General features: G+C 39.8%; 1 protein-coding gene across 1 annotated transcript; it reads left to right on the top strand.

Moving 5' to 3' along the window:
• Nucleotides 1–1,547: 1,547 nt before the first annotated feature.
• spock3 (SPARC (osteonectin), cwcv and kazal like domains proteoglycan 3) lies at nt 1,548–19,459 on the top strand. The gene is made up of 11 exons (XM_083929381.1): nt 1,548–1,667; nt 1,832–1,954; nt 11,647–11,686; nt 13,184–13,292; nt 14,020–14,128; nt 14,274–14,382; nt 14,592–14,705; nt 14,833–15,054; nt 15,971–16,033; nt 16,138–16,275; nt 17,237–19,459. The coding sequence occupies exons 2-11, from the start codon at nt 1,832–1,834 to the stop codon at nt 17,392–17,394; spliced, it is 1,185 nt and encodes a 394-aa protein (XP_083785507.1). The 5' UTR covers nt 1,548–1,667; the 3' UTR covers nt 17,395–19,459.
• The last annotated feature ends 4,487 nt before the right edge of the window (nt 19,460–23,946 follow it).

Raw genomic sequence — 23,946 nt, 5'->3', positions numbered from 1 at the left:
CGCTTCCATCTGCACAAATGTCATAAAGCACAAGCCAACAGGAAGCCATAACAGAATGGCCGTGTCTTCCACAGTCCTGCACATTGCCATCTTCACAACTATCTTGTCATAACCGAAAGTAGACCCCATTGTGTTGATCTGAGAGAACAAAGCATGCATCAAAGAACAGCGGTATCAACAACAATACATCCCTACCACCACTTTCCTGTTTACATGTTGCACACTTCCTGTTGGAATGAACGCATAACTCACATCAAAACATTTTTTTTACCTGTCTGTACGTGTGTTTATGCAGTTGTACCATTGAGCATTTCAGTTGCACGAGCCCCATGATACCCTCTCACGTGTTTCTCTGATGCAGTCATGCATGCTTTAAAGTTCTAATTTGACTTTCAAATAGCTGCACCCCTGTCATCTTTTCCACATGCCCACACACATACTTTTTTCCCCCACAGTATCTTATGAAGATGAAGACGTGAGGTCAAGGTTGGTTTCTACAGCAACAGTGCATAATAATGCCATGACCCTCCTGACCATCAGGCTTCACTGTGAAGAGCCTGGAAGTGATATTAATACTCTCTTGCTTGCTCACCCTCTCCATCTTCACAAGACTTTTGCTCTCTTATTTCCACTGTGTTCTCTTCCATCCCTTTTCTTTGCTCAACTAGAATGTTTGAGAGAATATTTTGGAAGAATAGTATTCATTCCTCCAGTAGAGTTCAGAAACGTATAGAATGTAAACCAAAGCATATTAGAGCTGATTTTGTGGCTGGTGGTGGCTCAGCACCTTTCATTTGTCACCCATCTCTGTGTCTATCTGTATACGTGACGAAGCTGCAGCGGTCGCTGTGGTATCCTGTTGTAGCCTAAAACAAGTGCACCAACAACACATTTTCCCTCTTTCAAACACCTTTAATCATAACCGCTCTGAGGAAGAACGTTTGGAGGCTTTGTAAAATGCCCTAGAAAAGAGTACACTGACAGATGGGGGGTTCCACCCACCTCCACAAATCATCTGGAGTGGCCCGTTTCTTATGAAGACAGTGTTATCTTGTAGCATCGGTTTACAGTTCTGACCTGATCTCTGCCAGGAATGTGAGGGTAACTCTCTCATGAGTCACTAATGTACAAACAAGCCTGAGCGGCCCTCTTGTGATGGATGTAACAGAGAAGAAACATGGGAGAAGGATCTATACATCTATTTGTATTTTTTTAACAGTCTCTCGGCTAATACTAATCTTACAGTATGGTTGTTATTTTGTTTGTTTTGTTTGTTGTTGTTTTTTACACGTCATAGGTGCAAATATTCCTACAACCTTCTATTTTTTGGCCTGATATGATCCAATTATCATGCTAACATTGTATTTTTCACAAGAGGTAATCAATAATCAGTGGAAGACACTTTTGGCCTGATAACAGCCCACGATGAACCACCGTGACTGTTTCCCCCGCACTGAGGAGAGGCAGAGAGAAAAAAACAGAAAAGAGGGACAGAGCGCAGGGCCTGCGCACGGTGCCATGCGCGTTCCCGTTTTCTGCTGCGCACAGACAGCCGGTGCGAGAGCTAGGCAGAGAGAGAGAGAGAGAGGGAGGAGAGGGCTGTTATTACTAGTGACAGAATACGGCACCGAGCACATACAGTCTGGATAGCAGCTGATGCGATCAAGGTAGGAGTCTCCACATCATTGTATTTAGTGTGGACGGTCAGTGTAAATCGCCGATGTAATGCGGATTGAACTGCCTCTGTTTTTACAACGCGATTTCTGTCTGTCCTCCAGCCTGATTCGATGTCCTCTCTCTCCGTGCTGTTGTTGTTGCTGTGTGTCCGCAGATGCTGAGCGTCGCCTTGCTGTGTGTGTGCGCCGTCGCCCTCGGACGCGTCTCCGCTCGCTCCGACAGCGGTAATTTTTTGGATGATAAGTGGCTCGCCGGGAGATGGGACAAATTCAGAGATGTGAGTTATTTTTTCTTTGCTTGTGTTATTAACGCCGTTTCCCCCTTCGTTATCTCATTTAGACCCCCCCCCCCTTTTTTTTTTTCATCCATAACCACCCTCATTGGTTTGTGATCATGCGCTCCTCGTTTCTCGTTGTATCACGGGTTGTTTATTTGTCACACGTCCGTCCAACCGCACCGCCTAGACGGTACATTTACACGACCGACATTGGGATGATTGTATTGCCTGTGAGCGTGTCACGATAGCAGTACCTGCTTAGCAGAGATAGCCAAGGCCTCTGCGAAACACATCTTGCTCATGCCCATAGCCTAGCCATCCAAGAGGCACCATAGAGTCTCCGAAAAGGAGCCTAATTACGGGCAGGTACGTGAGGGAGGGAGTCCGCAGCAGTGAGGCTTGGATGTACTTTCTGATAAAGGGTACATCGAAGTGCCCCCCCATGGGGTTTCCCGCAGGTGTGCCTCAATACAAAACGTTATCCAGTGTGTTCATTCAGTGTGTTCATCTTTCATATTTCAAATACAGAGTGACTGGAGTATTAGTTCAAACTGGATGGAGCATTGAGCTGTGTTTGGAGTAGCCCTAATGAAAATAATAATAATAATAATAATGATAATAATAATAATAATAATAATAATATCATTTATAGCATTAATTTGTAACAGTTATCGACATATGCCTGTGCTAAGGGTCACTGCAAAGAATTCATGCTTTCTACTGTCACGCATGAAGAAATATGCTTATTTTCACAGTAGTGAGACCTTTACATTAGGCTTTATACACTTCATTGAGTTATGTTTTTAGCTGTAGATTACAGATAAAAGACACTATCAAAATCACTACTTGTATTTGGGAATGCATTTCACAAATAACAGAAAAATGTGCAGAAATTCAGTGTAAAAATAAAATTGTTGAGTAACACTTTCTATGAAGACCATTATGAGGACATTCGTAGTGAATTACAGCACTGCTTAATGATGCTCTGTATCATAAAACATTATAGATGTGACTTTTAGTGATTTATACATATTTTTTTTTACGATCTTACGGATGCTCTTGAATAGTTATACTAGATGTTGACTAATGGGCCTATAATACATTATGACTACTAACAATCAGCTGTAGTAAGGATTCACATTCTGCTATAATGCTATACTGTACTTGTGTGATTCTCTTCATTTTGACATCTTATATCTTAATCACTTATGATGCGGCACAGATTCTTTTAAATGCATGAACATGCATTACACTTTACTAATCCGCAAGAATGAAATGTTATGATGAAGTATAGACGTATCAATATGTATTTACACTTTTATAACATGTACAATGATAACTTATGCATGGAGAAATTTAGCTCTGAGTCCTTACCAACATGCCGTACAGATGTGGTCTGAAAGTGTTACTAAGTCTTTCAGTATAAGAATGTCATGTAGGTTTCAGGTGGAGTGTATTTGTTAGAAGGATATCTTGCCTCCAACCACAGATTACAGCTAATGGGTTCACACAAGCAGCAGTGATTTGTACATGCTTGCACTTGCTCTCTCTCTCTCTCTCTCTCTCTCTCTCTCTCTCTCTCTCTCTATCTCTCTCTCTCTCAAGCATATACATGTATAATATGCACACACATGTAAATGATGAAAGACATGCTATTTGTTTAGGAGCAATACTGCAAAACCAACAGTGTTAATATAATGCACAAGGGAAAATACACTTTTCATGAACACTAGCTGTAATGAGTGGGTTACTACCATGCTGCACACATTAATGGATGATTTTTCTCTGAAATAGAGTCCTTGATATATTTGATGTCAGAGAGAGAGAGAGAGAGAGAGAGAGAGAGAGAGAGAGAGAGAGAGAGAGAGAGAGAGAGAGAGAGAGAGAGAGAGAGAGAGAGAGAGAGAGAGAGAGAGAGAGAGAGAGAGAGAGAGAGAGAGAGAGAGAGCAAGCAAGTTTTATTACCAAAGATAAGGGAAGGTACATGTTTTATATGTAACTTGTAACATGCTCTATTATATCTCACTTTCTCTGCCTGTCACAATTAAGCATGTGAACCCAGCGGCTCAGGTGGACCCATGTGACTCACCTCAGGTCCAACTATTGAGCAGGATTTGGATTATTCAAATAGGGTGTCAGGACCAAATGCTAGAGAGTCAATGTGAACGGCCATGTGCTGTGCTATTTCAGATGATTGGAACTCTTTGAGAATTGTGTGTGTGTGTGTGTGTGTGTGTGTGTGTGTGTGTGTGTGTGTGTGTGTGTGTGTGTGTGTGTGTGTGTGTGTGTGTGTGTGTGTGTGTGTGTGTGTGTGTGTGTGTGTGTGTGTGTGTGTGTGTGTGTGTGTGTGTGCGCGTGCGTGCGAGCTTAGTGATTGTGTTAATACAACCAAAGGCCTATAAATACTCCCAGTGGCAATGAGAGGATCATTCACCTATTCAGAACAGAATGAAAAAAACAGAAAGATAGATCGAAAGATACCTGAGAGAAGAAAAAAAGTAATGCGAGTGAACAGGACAGTGGACTGGAGGCTCTGTGTGCATTCACAACTGTGTTTTAACCTTGAGGCTCAGGCATTAGAGATAGAGGTGGCGCACAAAAGCATTATGTGCTCTGTATACATGTGCATGCCTGCCATTTCCTGTTTTAGTGCTGTGTCCCAGATCGTGTGTATCACTGTGTGTTTTTGCATTATTTCTCAATGGAATTAAAAGAGATTCAACTGAATAACTAAAGATGCAGTGATACAGAGGTCATAAACCCTGTAGGAATATGTTGACAAAGTCTTGTGTTATTACATATTTTTGCAATAGATGGTATATATACTAAACATATAAATTCTGCAAATTGTTCTTTTGAGATACAGCCTATATATATCAGGAAGTGGAAAGATGAGCCTGCTTAATTTTACACTCTTTAAAAAAATGACCTTTCTAATAACTGGAGCTGGTTGCACCTGCTCCTTGTAGGCTCAAACATAGCCTAGTTAGAATGTATACGTTTCTTAAGTGATGATGTACCCAACACTATATTAAAACAGGTTGCACCACACAAACTAGCTCTTACATAGAAATTGTATCAAGTAAGCCTAGGTCTCATTTTTTAAAATAGTTTTAATCTTAATGTTACCCCCTAGTTAAATATGTTAACTAAAATTAAAAAAAAAATGTTTACCCTAACTGCTGGTAGCTAACTGAATCACTGACAAAGTTCATTAGTTTGTGTTAAAACAGTAACTGAATATGATTACCACAATTGACATGACGCTTGAAAGGCTGTTTATTATTAATAATGAAAACTGGGAAGTTTTTTCAAGTACATCTTACAAAAACAACATATGTAGCTTAAATTACATGACATTATGCCAATAACCAAAATCCCTAAATAATGTCACTTCAGATATTTCCCTTTCACTGTAGATTGTATGAATACTACAAACCCTGAAAAATATTTATGCATGTATGTATATACCATACCATAAGGCCATGCCCCATCTCGCAATGTTAACAAAAGAGAAGAACAATTTGTTTATCAGCCCCCTTATTTGGATCCACTCTAATACTTAGTTGGTTCTTTCTTCCAACCCATCCACCAAGTTTAATGGAAATAATTGCTTGCGAGTGTACAGAGCTACAGATGTATCCTAGCAACAGATCTACACATGGCTATAGACCGAATCATCATGTGAGGTAGCGCTTACAACAAATCACTTCCTGGTTGATAACTGCCGGTTGATTTACATTGCAGATATATTTAAAAATCGGCAGACTTGTTTATTTCTGTTGTCATTTTAAGCTGCATCTGTAACATTTTTAGGTATATTGTTAAATACGGCTGTCCGACCTGTCTGTCATTTCACCTGTGCTTATTTTACGCACTGTGTTGTTTTACTAGCACCTTTCATAAACCAAATCAAAACTCGGCACCAGTCGGACTACCTGCTAGTGCTGGGTAGTGTCATTTGTGTGTGTGGCATCTGTGGCCCAACTGGTAAATTAGATCTTGTTATTAATGAAGCATACATTTTAAAGGAATAAGATGAGAGTATATCCAGCGTTTCCTATCCAAACATTGTGATAGGTACCACAGTCTTCACTAGCTAAGATATTCCTTACGTTTTAATGGTGCAGTTTTGTTGTTAAATCACTATTAAAACTAGGTAGTAGCTATCTAAAGAAGTACTTGGATTTACTAACAGCTGGTTAACCCAATTTTGTTACTCAAAAGCCCTACTGATTACAAGACCAATCGAATATGTGATTATCATGCTAGTAGTTTGGATACCTTAGCCTGGGACTAAACTCTTTACAGTTGGTAATTAATCAGATTATACATTTCTTCTTTTTCTCATAAATGCAGGAGTACCATCAATACACCTACTTTTTTAATCTCATGGACTGATGCCAAACTTTGCTCTGCTGTGATTTAAATTCTACATGTTAGGCATGTACTTTGTACTTTCGCTTTCATCTTTCAGCAAGAGCCATAAGTGGGTCTCCTGCTAAGTGCACTAGATAGGATCTTGGCCACTGATTTACTGTACGTCCTGTTAGGATGGCTGGAGAAGCCTGGGGCTTTATTTGCTGCACATCTCAAGTTTTTTTAGACATTCTGCTCTGATTACTAGCCCTTGGCGAGGTTACAGCACTGCCACGAAGTAAAAAGATAAGCTGAGGAAGAAGAAGATAGGTTTAACAATTAAAGGAAAAATGCGTGAAGGGATGTGTGATGAAAAGCATGACGTTCAATTGTGTAGCATAGGAGTCAATTGTTTAGAAAAGCGTCATTAGAGCAGAATACACCTTTGCAACCCCCCCCCCCCCCCCCTCTTTTCTCTCTTTGTGTTTTTTTTCTGTGCGTTTCTGTCCTGTGGTGTTTGTGTTGCGGAGGGTGAATGATGTAGGGAAGGTACAGAGCTTGAGGCCTTTTTCACTTCAAAGCACCTCAGTGTGTATTCGTGTGTTTTTGTGTGCATGCATGTGACAAGCTTGAGCAAGACAAGCAGAGCCAGTACAGTGAAAACATGCCCATATTTCTCCTGTTGGATGTTAGGGGGCTAGGGGGAGGCAGCAAGGAACCAGGAAAGGTGCCATTAAGACACAAGTAGTAGGGGTGATCTGTGAAAGTGTCCGTAGTAGATTTACATCAGTATAAGCTATGTAAGGCTATATGTTCTGTGTACTAAGTTTTAGTTTTCTTTTCTTTTTTTGTTTTGTCTCATATTTTAATAGACCAAAAACAATCAATTCAAATTTAAAGTATATGCTGGCACAGGCAACAAATTACTATCTATAGACCTATTTATATTGTAGTATCAGTATGCACGCAAGTAAATTACAATGTTAGCCAACAGAATACACACTGTTCTGTGTGTGTGTGTGTGTGTGTTTTCACATAAGGGAAAAATAGGCCGTTATAACTGCAAGGGAGAGAGAAGAACAGAGGTGGAAAGAGATGGAGAGATAGATTGAAAAGTTGTTATTTTTAGCGTACACTCAGGAGGCCATTAGACCTATTGTTGAATTTAGGGTTTTTTTTGGAAAGTGGGCGGCTGGTTGCATGTGCAGTGAGGTGCATTCATCGTTATTTGATGTTTTGTAATGCTGAGAGATCCTGGCACTAGTGTTTATCTGTGTATAGAACCATGTACGTGTGTGGATGTGCATGCGTCTGTTGATTCCATTAAGGAATCTGACCGCAAGCACTTTTGTTGTCTTGACTGGTCTAGAGGATCTTGCCCCCATAATGCAATGTTCTCATTATTCAGTCTCATTGGTCTGCAGTGGTAGAGGGGAACAAAAATAAAAGTAGCTCTATTTATCATTATCTTTGCTCTTTACTTACAATGTGTCACTCTAAAGTCAGACAGAGCCATTGTTGAATTTTCTCACATTGCAAAATGAACCTATAGAAATGGAAGGTGGAGAGGGAGAAGTGATACAATGAGTAATGAAGAGTCCGTCGTGAAAATGCAGGCAGTCAGAAAGGGCCAGCAATGTAGGACGCGAGGAAGAACTTAATTAGAGCTGAGAAAAAGCAAGAGTTGACCCCGACCTTATAGACTGCTAGGAGGTGAGACTGAGGAAGACTTCCTGCATTTTGAAAAATAATGGGATCTTGTGGCAAAGATAGGTAAAGTACAAGGGTTTTTGGAAATACATGCAGTACATACAGACAGACACATGGATATCTACATTCAGCTCCTTAGTGCTGTGTAGAGGTGTAACAATTTATTCATTACATTGATGTGTATAGATTGTGCATATTAAATTGCACTGATATTCTCAAAGAAAAAAGACTACAGTTAAAAAAAATCAGGTCAGCATCTCTGTCACTGCCATTTCCTCCATGGGTGACAATACAGGAAACATACATTATTGAAACTGCATGTCACAAACAAGCGGACAAAGCATACAAGAACAAGACAATCTATTACATTTGCAAAACTGCAGTGAAGTACTGCAGGAATATACCTACTCTATACCACCACATTTCAACACTGAACCTTTCTTACATTATGTGTTGCTAACTTGTCAAGCCAAAAAACCTGGGGAACACTTTACAGGCTGAAAATGTGTTCCTCCAACATTTATACCAATTGCAATCTGAAGTGATACAGTATACTGTAGTACTGCATTTAAAATAATAAATAATAATAATACTTACAGACTCATCAGTCACTCACCCTTTAACCTACAAAAACTCCTACACTCCCTTTTTGCCCTGCAGGTACTGAAATGTTGAACTTGCCATTACTACTCCAGTACAACTGCAGCTGCCACTGCATTGCGTTTTAATAAAATATAATTGTGTTTGCTAGTTAAAGAATGTAAATTGATTTACAAAGGTGAAACAAAGGGTATGTTGTAGGGCCCTTTCTTAAGCCGGTTTTACTGCATCATCATTGATTAATGAGTGATGTTGCTATGGCCTCCCTGTGCCGTGGCTGATTCAAAAGTCTGCTCACTTCTGATCTTTATACCACCCATCTCTGTAGTTACTGCTGAAAAATGAAAACTGAAGGCTAAAAAAAGAGCATTAAGACAGAGCTCTCACTCACTGAATTTCACTATTTAAAGGGGACATATCATGAAAAACTCACCTTTTCAGTGCTTGTACCAATTCATTTTGGTGTCTGGGGTGCCTATTAACCCACAAACTATGGAATAAGACAACCCATTCAGTTTTTGTGAGATGACTGGATCATAAAACATGGGATTCAATAAGCCATTCAGATTTGACTAAACTTTCTATGTCACATGCAGGCATAATTAGATTATACCATATCATATTTTATCATATTTATAAAGTGCATTATATCGTTCTCACAAGTCAATCAGAGCAGACTGGGCTTTTTCGGGAGGTGGGTTTAAAGAGACAGGCGCTAAATTGGGCATTTCAGGCAGATGTTGAATACAGGTATATCCAGATAAATATTCATAACCTTAAAGCATGTAAACATGTTCTAGTTGAAACCCAAAATACAAGTATGAATCTGAAAATGAGCATAATATGTCCCCTTTAATTTAATTTAAAACCTCCTTTTGAGGGAAATTTGATTTGATGATTTGATGAACATTGAATTGTGCAAACGTACAACACAGGGCTTCAATTGGGTGGATAGAACTCTGGTATCCGCTCTGCTGGGATCTATTCAGATAAGATATTATTTTTTTCTACTATTTCCCTCCCTTCCTTTTTGTTCTGGCATATAGATTTGAATGAGTCACACAAACACACAGTGCAGTGTGGGGTATGAATGATGGCCGAGAGAGGTAAACCAGAGAATGAGATCGCAGAACTTAGATTGAGTAAAAAGCCGCACAGCTCACTATTTGTCAAGCTAATTTTACATTTGCATCATGAGCCAGCACCCCCTGGGTGTGTCTCCTACTTATCTTTCTATTAAACGCAGACACATTACTCACATCCTTCAGTCATTATTTAGACGATTGAACCATTTGACTGTATCTAGGAAGGTTTAAAAAACAACTTGCTTTCAAAAATCTTTGGAAAAGAGCTTAGCACTTTGTGTGTTGGTAATAAATGTTGATATGTTTGACACTTTTTAGTTTTTTTTCTTGTTATACAGCAGTTTCTTTAAAATGAGAAAAAAAATGTTTTTTAAGTATTCTGCTCTACTCCATAGTGTAAGTATCACATATTCCCAGGAATTGTCTGTATTTTTCCAGAGTGGTCACAATTCAGCTATTGATTAAATGTGTATCTTATCCATTCTTTAAGTTCAATGTTGCAAATATTATGAGCCTTTCAGACTAAACGTGGTTTGAGCTTCGCCCGCCTCTGGGTTTACCACAAGTCTCCTAGGATGTTCAAGTTGCGGAGGACAAAGCAAAATGGGCGGGGTCTTCAAAACTTCTAGCGGGACTATTTTGTTGTTGCCAGCAACAAAGATGCATCAACTCCCTTCCTAAGAAGTATACACTAGCACTAGCCCTGCTAGTGAGAAGAAGAGCAGCAAGGAGGGAATGCGTCTTGATACATTTGTATTGTACAGTTTGGGGAACTCAGATACACACACTATCAGCTTCGTCTGGGCCATGGATGTATACAAAACGGTCTGGGCTAGCTGCCCCATTTCCCCATGCCTGGCAATTCGTCCCAGTGTCTCGGGGTCAAAGTTCGGCTGAACTTTGAGTGCAGCGATAGGCACGTTCTGCACTGCTCTCAGGCTTTGTTTGGTGTAGCGAATAGCCATTGTGGCGTGGCGCAAGCCATTGGAAAAATACTGAGTTTGAGAGTGCAGCAGTTCCGTTGACGCGTTTTGTCTGAAAGGCCCATTAGAGTGTGGAGGAACCAATGTTCCATCGGACCTAATTTGATTTAAGGTGTGCCAGTATCAATGAATTCTGACTGATAGAAGAGAAATCAGCACATTTAGATGCAGTCACTGAATATGTCTTCTATCAGTTTGGACTCAAAAGTTAACATTTAAACACAGGCTTTCTTTGATGTAAATGATGACTCTAGCCAATCAGATGCATATTACAAAAAATGCACTTTTTGCTGGCTTATCGAAATATAGATGGCCCAAATTTTACTTCAGGGAAAGCCTAATGCCTTCCCTTAATTTCAAATAGTTAAACAATATGTTATTTAAAAGAAAAAAGCCTGTCAGTTGTAATCCACTTCAAATTTCATTTGCATGACCTAAACCAAACCCTAAAAGGTTTATATTCCTTTCACAGCTCTAAACTGTTCAGCTTGTTTAGGTATGTATTGTCAGCCCACTATCATGAGTGTATATGCCACATATGGTATATAAATGGAATTCCAGGAGGTGATAATAAGGTCATTATAAATAGCACATGCATACACACACACACAACTCACATGCAAAGACCCACAGGCTTCTTTTTATGTGTTGAGCTGCTGTCATAACATCAACATTATCGTGATTTAATAAGCGCATTCTCCACTTGTTTGTACATGATGGTGTGTCAGTGTCTGTTTCCTAGATTTCCATCCATTTATTTCATTATACAAAGGTTCCACTCACAAAGAAAACCCTAAAATGAATTCCTTATTCTCTCTCTCTGTAATGCTTTCTACTAAAGGAAGTGGAGGTTTGTATGACAGCTTAATAGTCTTGTAATTGTCATGTATTATTTACTCTAGATGTCATTTAAACAACATTTGTATGATTTTGTTTATTTGTTAACCCGTTTCAGGAGCCTGGAACATGGACTCCATCCAAGCCCTTTGATCAAGGTGGGTGTGAAGAAGAGAGCCTTGAGTGGTTGTGCAGTTGGCTTTGTGATAAAAGAAAGAAAGAAACACTAAACACTAGAAAGGACAAAGATAATTCATCCCTCTTCTAGAGCAAAACAAATCTTTATATTTGGTATTTTATTATATGAAAGTGTATTGGAGAACATAGAATTAGGACAGAATATATTCAGTAAAAATATTGGACTTTTTTACAAGAGTGAGCTGCACAACTGAGTCACACTTATTATATGGCTACTTAGATAACTTAACTCAGAAACATTTTGTTGCTGGAAATACTGTATGTTGTGACCAAGAGGCTCTGTGACACATTGTGTCTCTGTAGACAGTGTTACAAGGATTAGAAGCAGAAGGGAAAGGATGGTATGTGTGTTATTTCCAAGCTATGCTTTATTATTTTCATTACATCAACTAGTTAATGTATGTAGTTAACATCTACTGCAAAGAAATAAAAATTTGAAAAAAGCAAACAGGATGATTTTTATTCTTTGATCATCTCATTGCCCTTTGTATTACAGACAGTGATAAGCTTGTACACACATTCAGGGAAACAATGAAGACACCCACTCTCACTTATCACTCTATCCTCAAACAAACTCTCACGCGCACGCGCGCACACGCGCGCACACACACACGCACACACACGCACACACACACACACACACACACACACACACACACACACACACACACACACACACACACACACACACACACACACACACACACACACACACACACACACACCCAAACAAATGTGTCAGGGAAACAATAGCATTAGATGCTGCGTTGGAGGATGGAGGCAGGATAATCTGCCAAAGCTGCTCAGGGATTACAGTAAGGTTCTTTAAAGCAGAGGTCATTCAAAAACTGTTCTGAGATCAGTTTAGGGGCCTTAGATTCTGCACCATAGGTACCATGCTGAAGGCTGACGAGCAGTCAGAAACAGCTAGCTTGTCTTTACTAACAAAGATCACACCCCCAGTCTGTGACACTGATCTAAAATCAGATCTCAGCCAGCTATGGCCTTTCATAGATCTGATACCAGATCAGTTTGAGAGTCTCAATAAGAGCACACATGAGTCATTGCAGGCTGATGTAAGGTCAGAAGTAGCCTCTATAACCAGTTCCATCTGTTTTTAGCCGTAAGTATACCTAATGGTATTATCGTTAGCTCAGCATGAGAGAGACATTGGCATTAGGTGGAGAGACCGTGGCTAGAATTAACACACACACACACACACACACACACACACACACATATCTATATTTGTAAAAATGAAAATAAAGTAGATGGTTTAACTAGGAATCGTTGATTCAGGATTTTAAAGAACAAAAAGAAAATGTAACCTTGGCAGATCTCTCTGTTTGTGTTTGTAGAAGGCTGTTTAAAAACTGAGGCTGTGTTTTGGTTGCACACACATATAGATTAACACAGAAAATAGTTTTCAATCTGTATCTCTGTTTTGTGTTTTTAAGGCCTTGATCCAGCAAAAGACCCGTGTCTTAAGATCAAATGCAGTCGCCACAAGGTGTGTGTGGCTGAGGATTATAAGACTGCCACTTGTGTCAGCCAGAGGAGAGTTAGGTAAGAACCCAAACACACACCCACTTACTCTTTTAAACCGATGTACTGTACATTTCAAAGCTGTCCTTCTCATTCAGATGTTTCCATGCCAGAAATTAAACCCAAATGATGGATTAGGAGCAAATCAAATCTCTTTATTCCTTCTATCTCTCCTCGCTTATATTTTTCTGTTTGTTTATTCATGCAGCATAATAAGCAACAACACCAGAGGGATGACTGGTTTTCTATTTTACCAGCTGGTCCGCCGGTTGCCCGGCTCTCTTGTGACCGTTGCGACATTACTGTTAAGTCCAATTACCCCAGCACTGGCACTGCCTTACAACGGACACAAAGTCCTGCCAAGTGATATGAATGGGCTTTGTGTGTGTGTGTGTTAGTGTCTTTCTGTCTGTCTGTCTGTCTGTCTGTCGGGGACACTGCAGACTGGACAGAGGACAGTAACGCCATACTGACCTCCTTTCCCATTCTTATCAACAACACAATTATCACTGCAGTGCCAGCAAAATCTGAGAATAATCGCACATTGATCCTAATCCTTGTCTCATCTCTGAAATTGATGTAAGAACAATAAAATACATCATGGATATAAAATGCTTAGAAAATATGAGTTTGGATAAAGCATGGGAGATAAACAGGGCATTGTGATGGGGACTATGTCAAATGAAACATTATTTGAAATATATTCATATGCATACAGTCAGATTTTAGTATGTCTTTCCCTCTCTAGTTTTAAAGATGCCAGTTTGTACCAGAGTCCGGGGTCAAAGTGCAAACCCTGCCCTGTGGTTCACCCCTCTCCAGTTTGTGGAACTGACAGCCACTCCTACTCCACCAAGGTACCACCACACACACGCAATCTCTCTCCCATAATAGAGACCACTTTTTTTTTTATTTCCTCTTGATGAGACACACATCCTGATTTTACTTCCTCTTCTGTCTCGTCTCGTCCCATCTGTCTCCGTCTCTGTTGCTCCTGCTCAGTGTAAGTTAGACTACCAGGCATGCATCACAGGAAAGAAGATCGCCGTCAAATGTTCTGGCTTGTGCCCTTGCCCTTCTCAGCCTGAACAGAGCTCCGCAGAGAAGAAAGGTACATAGTTTTGTACACACAGCTGCACACTGCAATCTAGGATACTCTGTAGGAAAAGCAGTCAATTCTCCTTAATTAGAAAGTCTTCCATGAATCCAGGTTTCAGGGAACCTGTGTGGCTGACCCTTGATTCTCATCTTCACAAGGGAGTAGGGGGACAATAAAGCATCATTTAATCATCATTAATCATAATTGTGATCGTTTCTCAGTGTGCAGCGAGTCGGACCTGAAGGAGGTGGTGAGTCGTCTGAGAGACTGGTTCAGAGTGCTGCATGAGAATGGCAACCATAAGAGAGTCAAGATCCAGAAGCCAGATAAAAACAGTGAGTCCCGCGGCATTAACACAGTAGAGAAACAAGAATATACATATCATTTCTTTATCCATTATCACACTCATTGTTAGACTAAGATACCTGGCTGCTTCTAATTTTTTTTACCATTTTCCCGCAGAGTTTGAGGTCGGGGCGTCACCTATTTGTAAGGACCCTCTGGGCTGGATGTTCTCCCGGCTGGACACAAACTTTGACGTCCAGCTGGACCAGTCAGAGATCAAGAGCCTCTACTTGGACAGGAACGAGCCGTGCTCTGACGCGTTCTTCAAGTCCTGTGATACACGCGCCGACAAAGTTATAACCAGCTCTGAGTGGTGCACATGTTTCCAGAGGTACACAGGTACGGTATCTCCATTCACTCACATTCAAACACCTTAAATACATTTCACACATGGATATACAGTACTGTACATGCAAACACAGATGTCATTCAGCTTAAGTCTCTGTATCTTGTGATGTAAGGCATTGCATGCGAAGCTCTGATTTCATACAGCAATACTTTCTTATTTTCATAGTTTTGAAACATGAGCAGACAGTCATACAGTCATACAAGTTACCCAAACCCCTTATTTTGAAAAGAAGTAGAAGAAAAAATATTGGCCATTATTTAGTCTGGCTTATCAGATACACAGTGCTGCAATAAAGCCTGATATCCATATCTTCTTTGTCGGCTTCTTCCTCCCCTTCTGCTGTCTCCGTTATCTATTTTGTAAGTTCACCGTTGCTGCAGCCGGCATTTGGCTTAACTGTTGGCTGCTTTAAAACCTGTCTGATAATCTGATCACTTCACTGGCCCTTCATATTCTGCTGTTTCCCAATCTCAGCAGTTAGAAACCATGGCCAAAACACTAAAGTCGGAATAAACTTGAACTTTTCTTCAATTCAACTCACTTCTACAGAGCATGGAAATAATAGAAACCTTCCATTCAATCAGACTGGCATATCTATCTTGTATGTACAGAATGTACTCTGTATAATACAATGGGATGCAACACAACACAATACATTCCATTGGAATGCAATTGTATGAGACGAAGGGCGAAAATGAGTTTTTCTTAAGTCATAAAGAAACTGTATTTACAGATGAGTCATTGGAGCTGCCCTTTTAAAAGCATACACAGCAGGATGACAAACGTCCCGATTCACGACGAAAGCAAAAAGTACACAGGGAAAGCAAAGTTCACTCAAACAGATGCCTTCCCAGAAAAGCAGACTTCTGCAGTTTGTTACCAGCGTCCCTCCTCTCTCCTTTTCAGATTCCCCTTGTAAAGCAGAGCTGTCTAGTATCAACAAAAAGCAAGCGGGGAAGAAACTGCTCGGTGAGACACACACACAACAGCACAAATACACACACACATATAGCATGTTAACTTAATACGTTAACCGAAAATGTGCATGTCTGTGTCTTCGCTTGTATGCATAGGTCAGTACCTGCCGTCCTGTGATGAGGAAGGTTACTACAGGTCCCACCAGTGTCACAGCAGCAGTGGCCAGTGCTGGTGTGTGGATCGCTATGGCAACGAAGTGGCCAGCTCACGCACTCATGGCCCTGCGAACTGCGGTAAGCAAAACTCTGAGGAGAACAGGGTGTCATGTTTCGAGGACAAATGAGTTAGAGCGTGATTTGCAGTTAAGCCATTATGGAGGAAAATTGGGTCAATAGATAATTCTTTTTTGTATTTTGCATGAAATCTGAAGTGTTTTTGTAACATAATATGGAATAGAATGACATTTTTGGGAGATAGACTTATTCCATTGCTTGCCAGGAGTTAGTTGACAAGATTGATCCCACTCTCATATCTGCCCATTCAGTTTGAAGCTACTACCAGCAGCTGGTTAGTTTATCTTAGCTCTCTGCAAAGGTAACAAAATCAACAAACCAGCACCTCTAAAGCTCACTAACTGACAAATGTCTTATTTGTTTAAAAAAAAAGTAGTTTAAAAATGACAAGTTGTGATTAAACGGGGTTTAGTTTATTCAACCAAGGGTTTATGTGTTGTGTTCTACTGTAGTATTTCTAGGCCGGGTAACTTCCTTGTCCTAACCAAGGCTATTAAATGAAGGCTGGGACACAATCTCTGATCCCATGGGAGCTATTGGGTATGACACATACGCAAGGTAACCGAGGCTGTGAAGTTGGAAGGTTACAGCAGACAACGCTAGAAATTAATGCTGTGTCCAATACTGTAAAAATATCTTTATTTTCTGTATAACATGTATTCCAACCCAAGGCCAACAGTGGTTGCCTCAGTGAAGCAAATGAATCAACCCCATGTTCTATAATAGTGCGCCAGCTGTTGAGCTTTTCAGCAAGTGCAGATCCGATTTTACCACGCAGGTGTTGTATGTCAATGATATGACACAAAATGACGCTGTGACTTCTACTCCATTTTTGGTCCTCACCATAAGGTTGGCTAGGTTGCTTTATGCGAATCTAAAATAACTGTCTCATATTGAGCGTGGTGTATTTCCTCAAAATGAATCCCTAAATTGTAAGATTTGGTTTATTCTCTGTTTCTAGGAGTGATTTTGGAGTCTTCCGGAGACCTCGGCAGCGGAGACTCGCTCTTCACCGATGATGACGAAGATTCCTTTGTCCTCAACGACCAGGCCGGTATGGACGATGAGGACGACGAAGACGAGGATGACGGCGATGACAACGACGAATATCTGTCGTAATTTCAAAGAAAAAAAAGAAAAAAGAGAAAACTGTTTGTTTGGTCAAACTGCACGTTTCTAGGTGACTCCCCAGGCAGATACTTTATTGTACCAACAGCCTACGGACTACTCTCTGTGTATTGTTTGTTCATAAGTAAAAAAAAAATAACAATGATGTTCCTGGCAAACATTTATGATTTCTCTTCCTCTCTAAGTAAAAATATGATTGGTTAATGGCACTTGTTCACTTGTTTGTCAGCCAACCAGAGAACATGACAAGGACTTATCAACAACGAAATCCTTTGCTTTGGATTTGGTCACGTGTGCAGAGACCTCTCCCTTCATTGGACAGTCCATGTCTTCTAGTGTGTCTTGTCCTTGTACAGCACTCTGATGCCTGAGTGTATTGACGCCTGAGGTGCAATGTTAAAGAGATTTCCCCCTCTTCATTCCTTCATCTTCTTCCTCCCTCTTTCCCTGCGCCCCTTTTACTCCTTATCAAATGTTCCTGTGTATAGGTGGGATGTTGATGATGTAGATAAGAGAATATTGCACTCTTTAGGTTTCTTTAATCTTTATTTGTAATTGTGACTGTAACTGTGGAAAAACAAGATAAGACTTAGACATGCTTCATTAGGAAAATTAAGGCAAAAAACAACAAAAAAAAACAGTGTGTTTTGGTTAACAATCAGAACCGACATGCTCGCTGTTTTCACAGAGACACAAATCAAGTCAAATCATCTCAAAGGCTCAGCAACAAGGAAAGACAAATTACTGCTTGGCCGGTGGCGTTAGGGGGGAGAGAAATATTATTATCTATTTTTCTAATCCATTGTTGGACGAATACACAAGATGAAACAAATTTGTCCTAGCATGTCTAATACTGCGTGATGTTGTTTCAGTCTGTAGAACCAGAGGCCCTTCGTGGAACTCAGAACATAATGGAGCTTGAGGAGGGGGGATCCCTCAAGCGTGTACAGATGAAACTGCACTTGCATAGTTATAAACTGCTTGAGCCACAAGTCTGTGATTTTAAAAAAAAAAGTTCACTGACTGTTTAATGCGTCCATGACGACCTCTTCACAGCTCAGAAATAAGTTGATGTTTTAAATTTTCAGATATGTGATTTGAACCACAGAGCCGTGCAGACCTGTAGAAAAATGTCAGGCGGGGGATAAAGGGTATGGTGTGCCTTTTTAATGGTAAGGACAGATGGTGGTGATAGGGTGAGAAGCATGCATTATTGGACTGACTTAAGCTCATCATTACACTGCATAAGATAAGAGTGGCTTTACTGTCAACCTTGGATACTATTTGGGTTTTGGTATGGCTTGTGTTTTGGGTCTCTCTTACGATGGTGTCACATAGGCCATATTTCAGATCTTTTGATTTGTTACATATAGCTAGAATGTAGAGAAGCACAGATATACTTAGCAGTTAAGGCATAACAACACTTAGATTCTGCTGGATTTGAAAATGTTTTATATATTAGTAAACTGGCTAGAGGAAGCTTTGGTTTAGACAGCTTTATATAAAAAAAAACATTATCTTTTAACAGTATTTTGCGTTTACTTTGTTACAAAAACTTGATTTATACCCGGTCTGCTCTAACTACTTATATCTGTCAGGGTTGAAAACTGAAAGTGATCCCAGATTAGTTTATTCTTGACAATTCCTGTGGCTGATTATGCAGACCTGGGATTAGTTGAGTGAGTTCATTTCCAATAATAACATGCCTTCGGGCTTCATTTTCAATCAATCATTTATTGAAATTCCATGTTAAGACCTGAAAAGTGCCATCTAACTATCCAATAGTTGTTGTTTTTTTTTCTTTTTTGCTCCCTTCATTCCTTTTAGCTTGGAATTTCAATTCACTTGAGGAACTGTGAAATATTTCAGTTTTAAAGTGTGCTGTTTCATGAGTGAGATTACATGCAAATCATTTTGATGACCTCAGACACTGTAGCCACTCTTAACCAATCACACACTGTCATCACAGCTCCGATAGTGCTTAAAGGTTATGATACAGATGCATTTTTTACAGTGTATGTATGATTTGCTGAAATAAAAGCTATATTGACCAATGTTTGCTTGACTGCAGAGTATTAAGTGCTACTAAGAGGACAGGCATGAATGCATGCACCAAATTGCCCTTTGTCTCTGAAGTTTCTGTTCCATCTTTATTGTTCAAGTTCTGTATTTATGTGCTTGTATTTAGAAAAAGACCTACAAGCTGCTGGAGTATTTGGGAACTGAGAAAACATAAGCACCACAAGTTCACATTTGAGGTTGTACAGCTGTCGTTGGGAGGTGCAGTGAGTTCTTAAAGGATTGTTTTGATTTTGTTAAGTGGGGTTTGTATGAGGTACTCAATACCATGTATTCCTTACAGTAGATGGCGGTCGGCCCATCCTTAGTTTGGAGATGAGGACAAACAGTCTTTGTCGATTGTGCAACTTCTTGCTGCTCATGGGGGAATTGTTTGATCTCTGTTAATTATGAATAAGTCATAGGGTGTGGTCTTTACCTACTCTATATGTAAAGTAACTTGAGATAACTTTGTTATGATTTGGCACTATAAATAAAATTGAATTGAATTGAACTGAAACAAGGAAGCTAAGCAATGTACTGCTGTGGATGGGACAGCAGCTTAATGCATTTTAGCCACCTGAAAGATATCTATCACTATAAGTGTATGCTATTTTCAGAATATTTACACTGTTTTACCTTGCCATGAAATGCCCTAGTTAAAGTTTACGGGTGGGGAACTGAAGTTTTTACCTATGCTCTCGTCAAAGCCACCAGATTTCATTGACGAAAACGGTAATTTTACCACACATATTAGCAGGTCACTAGTCTACTACTGCCTTGATCAGTTAGTTTGTTGGTTTTGTTAGTTCCTAACCCTTTAAAACACCAAAGTCACATAATAACCAACTACTAGTAACTCCTGTGTTCAGTGAGGTAGAGCTGTGAAAATATTCAAAATATAGTGTTAAACTGGTGATCAGGCGGTCCTTTTTTAAGTGGCTATAATGCCTTTAGTAGCTGCCCCCATTCACAGCAGTACATTACTTAGCTTCCGTGTCGGGACTCCTGTCTGCTTCTCCAAACTGGGTCAACCACCATCTACTATGGGTAACACAAAGTACTCCATACAACCCCACTTCAAAAAAACACAACTATTCTTTTAAGACAAATGACACATCTGCCATGAGTGGAAGTTGAATATGTTTATGTATCAATCATTTAAATTGTCTTTTTAAAAAGAGAGAAAGCCGACAGTCAGGAGTGACAAATTCTGCTTGTTTGTAGGCAATGGGTTCTGTGTGCAGGGACATTACTGCATTATGTATGAGAAGAACAGGTGAATATTTTATGAGCCACTGTCACACCCAACCCGTATACATGCATACACACAACACGCGTAAACACATGTAAAGCAAAACACATGCCGATACACTAAATGAGGAAAAAGGCACATTCGTTGACCTGGAAAAGTTTGTTTCCTTTTTTTTTGCTGTAAGAACTACAGGTTTTTTTACACAGCCCAATGTGAGAAGGCTGTATGTGTGTGTGTGTGTGTGTGTGTGTGTATGTTGGCAACAGGACCCATCAGCATCTCCAGATAGGGAAGTCACTGGGTAAATAAATGTTAATTTTCCCACACTTTTCCTCCACCTGTATGTGCTGACCATAGACATGTGGCGAGAAACCATCACTGTGGCTCATTTCCACACAGTGGAGCTTATTGTTGGAGGCTGTCCAACAATAAAAAGTGATCTGCCAGTGTATGGGCAGACAGTTTGACTGAGCGCTGATGGGAAATGCCTCAAATTGCAGGAAGCACTTGTGTGTTCGGAAATCAGGTTTCTTGGATAAGCAATACTGTGACGCAGGTTCTTTTATCACTTCCATAGTCCGGTGCATGATAAGGTATTGTTGGTGTATGAGGTGTGATCACCTACTGACTCTGTCACTATATATAATATATTGATACTCACAAATGCTAACGACAAGGTTCATCAACACTTAATAAATTATTTAAACCAAACTTCGGTGGTGTAGTGGTTAGCACTGTCGCCTCACAGCAAGAAGGTTACAGGTTCGCATCCTGGCCTTTCTGTGCGGAGTTTGCCTGTTCTCCCCGTGTCTGCGTGGGTTTCCTCCAGGTACTCCGGTTTCCTCCCATAATGAACCTAACACATGCGTGTGAGGTTCATTGATGACTCCAAAATTGACCGTAGGTGTGAATGGTTGTCTGTCTCTGTACGTCTCTATGTGCCCTGTGATAAACTGGCGTGTACCCTGCCTCACTCCTGATGTCAGCTGGCTCCAGCACCCCCGCGACCCCGACCCCGGGATAAGCGGTTGAAGATGAATGAATGAATGAATGAATGAACTCTCCACCCCAGGGTCAATTCCCACAACTAAATCACTCATCGCTCATCCTCTATAATAAAAAAAAACCTATCCAATCAAGAATGTGAAAAAGAAAAGATGGAGATTACATTCTGGGAGGCACTTGAAAGTTTTCAAGAATGACCATTGAACCTCAGCTTCAGTTTAAAAGTTTTTTTGTATGCATTTGCCATATTGTGGTATATCAATATTATATATAAATACAATCAATACCATATTTCCAACATATTTCCCGGGTGATTCTGTTCTGCATCTGTGGCTTGTGAAAGTAAAAACAGAATTAAACATGGCCTATGTGTATAGACGTGTTCTTCTCTTTTATCATGAGAAGATAAAGATAATGATAATGATAACTTCCTGTAGTTTTTTTAAGAGGTTTACTCTCTGTTTGCATGGATAGAGCAGCATTGTTAGCTCTATTCATCATGAAGTCTTGTTTGTGTTTGAAATGTAAGCACCATTGAAAGGAGTGGAGCTTCCAGGGCTAAGCAGCCGAGGAAGCAGTATGGCTTACCTTAATGGTGAAGTCACTGTTTGGTCAATACACACTGACACATACACACATACACTTAAGCAGGCTCATGTTACAGTGCCTGAGTCAGCGTGAACAATAGACATCCATATTGGATGGGACAGAACAGGTTTAATGGTTTAGCAGTGGAATCAGAGCTTTAGAGCTGCTGTCAAGAAGCATTTTTTTTCCACTGCCTGTTCTGAGAACAATATAGGATGATATACAGTACCTGCCATGCAAATAAAGTAAATAAAATACACAGTTACCTCACAATATGTTCAGGTAGAGCATTTCAAATATCCAAAAGGGCTTAAAATATGCATGTGGGATTCATTTAAAAATGTATGCTGAGAAGCTACTATAAACATGCCTGCAGATATTTCAGATAGTATGTCGCAGATAAAAAAGATATATATTTAAAATGTTCTGCTGGTGTCCAAAATACAGAAATCAGATGTCTGAAGTCTTTTCTCAAATTATTTATATAAAAAATGTGAGGATGAGCCTTTTATGAATCAGTAAACTACAGCTATTAACTAACATGTCAAAACCTGCCTGTTTTGTTCACTATAATAACCAGAATTTGAAAATGAAAGAATTACAAAAAAAAACAAAAAACATTCCCATTCAGGTTGTCAGATGTTGCTGTTTCCTGCTGAGGCGGGCTCCAGCAAAGCATGTTTTCCTGTCTTTCTATCCAATGATGAAAAAACGGTTTCCAGGAAGGTCAGTGTTCTCCAAGTACAGAAATCACTTGTGACTCACTACCAGCCATCAAGCTGTTTTCCTCTGGATTCCTGTGTTTTATGGAGGCGGACAGCAGTATGCAGAGAGCTTTCCCATCAATAACCTCCAACTGCTTAGTGCATGATTCTTAGCTGGTCAATTCTGGATTGGAAAGAAACAGCAGGGGATAAGGCAGCAATCTATGCATCAGTAGATTGTGGATACACTCATGGGGAATTAGATTTATAGCCAGTCGGTCTACAGTATATCCATGGGGATAAACACGGTAACTTCAACAATTTATCTTTACATATATATACGTATATATTTAAAAAATATATATGTATATATATATTTTGCCTTTGTTGATGGAGATAATTAAAATATGTGGTGAAAGAAATGTTTTAGAGATACCTGTGAAAAAACATCGACATCGCCACTATTTGCAGAGAGCGATTTGGTTCAGTCTTAACAATACAAATACATTTTTGTCTACTTACATGAACTCAATTTTACACATTTTCACCTAGTGTCTCAGAAATGAATAACTACATTCAGGTTTCTTCTTTTCTAAAACATACCTGAATTTAGGTCAGGAAATGTGGAATGACATCCAAAAAGTGATGAGAAACCAAAATGGCAAAACCCTTTATTTTCCTAAGAGGATTCAGAGAACTCTAAATGTGTTAGTCTTGGTACTGTGTGAGGTTAAAAGCTAATTTTGTTCTCATTATTTTTGAAGGGAATGACATCCAAAGGGGATTCACAATGGATAGGTCATTCATTTTACAGGATATGCTGCCCTCAGGTGGTCAAAGTTAAAGCCTTAATATCTAACAGTCCGTCTATTTATTCTTGTTGACTCTCTTGCATTTCAGGAACATAGTAGGCAGATATTGTTTTTGTACATT

The sequence above is a fragment of the Echiichthys vipera genome, assembly GCF_963691815.1.
Source record: "Echiichthys vipera genome assembly, chromosome: 2".
Classification (NCBI taxonomy): domain Eukaryota; kingdom Metazoa; phylum Chordata; class Actinopteri; order Perciformes; family Trachinidae; genus Echiichthys; species Echiichthys vipera.
This window is presented reverse-complemented; position numbering and strand designations above follow the sequence as displayed.